General features: G+C 40.2%; 1 protein-coding gene across 1 annotated transcript; it reads left to right on the top strand.

The window, feature by feature from the left end:
- Positions 1–563: 563 nt before the first annotated feature.
- On the top strand, positions 564–1,175 carry LOC141021874 (uncharacterized). Its single transcript, XM_073497726.1, has one exon. It carries the CDS (start codon positions 564–566, stop codon positions 1,173–1,175), a length of 612 nt encoding a protein of 203 aa, XP_073353827.1.
- Positions 1,176–1,409: the final 234 nt, after the last annotated feature.

The raw sequence follows: 1,409 nt of genomic DNA, 5'->3' as shown, positions 1-1,409 counted from the left end.
TAGATGGTTGTTTTGTGAAGTTAAACATAGGTCAACAGATCTAGGCAGCTACTGGCAGAGATGGAAACAATAATATATTTCCTTTGGCCTTTGGAGTAGTTGAGAAGGAGGACACCCCTACTTGGTGCTGATTTTTAACTCAGCTCAAGATTGTTCTTGGTGGTGAATCAGGACAATTTGGAAATTACACAATAATTTCTGACAGGCAGAAGGTAATGTCAATACCACATTCCTTGAGATTTTCATTGCACACCATAGTTCTTGTTGCACAACTTAGTTATAGCAAACTTAATTAGTATTTTCATTTCTGAAACCAGGGTCTACTTAATGCCATTGACCAAATATTTCCTAGCTGCCCTCAAAGATATTGTTTAAGGCATATTTATGCAAATTTCCAAAGTGTTGGATTTAGAGGAGATGAGCTTAAACAATATATGGATGCAGCAGCTTACTCTTACACTAGGAATGGGTTTGAAGAAGCAATGGAAGAAATTAGAAAGGAAAGTGAGGATGCTTGGGTCTAGCTTAAGAAAATTCCTGTAGAAACATGGGCTAGATATGCTATGGACACCAACTGTAAAACTGATCTAGTAGTGAACAACATTAGTGAGGTGTTCAACAGGATGATTTTGGATATTAGGGGCAAACCCATTAAAACAATGGTTGAAGGGGCTAGGTCCAAATTGATGGTGAAGTTCAATGAAAAAAGAAGTGGGGGGCAGAGTGCTAGATGGACAATAACCCCAACATATACAGAAATGCTAGAGGAGTCCAAAGAATGGGCTAGGAATTGCAATGCTTTGATGGCTGGGCCGGATCTATATCAAGTAAATAGTGGTGAGAAATCATATGCAGTTGACTTGAAGAAGTGGACATGTGGCTGCAGAAAATGGGACATGAGAGGTGTACCATGTAACCATGCTGTCTCTGCCATCTACAAATCAAAACAGCAGCCTGAAGATTTTGTACACCAGTTCTTCAAGAAGCCTATGTACTTAGAAACTTACAAGCCAATGACTTACCCTGTTCCTGGACCTGACCTATGGAGAAGAACAGATTCAAGAGACATAGACCCCCCTGTGTTCCACAGGAAGAAGGGAAGAAACCAGACTCAGAGAAGGAAGGGCCAGTTTGAAGTACCAAAACCCAAAGACACGTCAAGAATTGAACTATAACTTGCAGCAACTGTGGAAAGCAAGGGCATAGGTACGCAAATTGTGGTGATCCTTTGAAGCCAGCACTTGCAGCTAGGAAGAACAAGCATAAGGTCCTCAATTTAATAGCTTTAGCATCAAATTTATATTTTATATCTCACTGAACAACTAATGCACACCTTTGTTCTATTTTAATTTTGTATCAGGAGAGAAGATCTGCCCCTACAGATGCAAGAGCTCCAAGAGCAACATCTG

The sequence above is a fragment of the Aegilops tauschii genome, chromosome 4, assembly GCF_002575655.3.
Source record: "Aegilops tauschii subsp. strangulata cultivar AL8/78 chromosome 4, Aet v6.0, whole genome shotgun sequence".
Classification (NCBI taxonomy): domain Eukaryota; kingdom Viridiplantae; phylum Streptophyta; class Magnoliopsida; order Poales; family Poaceae; genus Aegilops; species Aegilops tauschii.
This window is presented reverse-complemented; position numbering and strand designations above follow the sequence as displayed.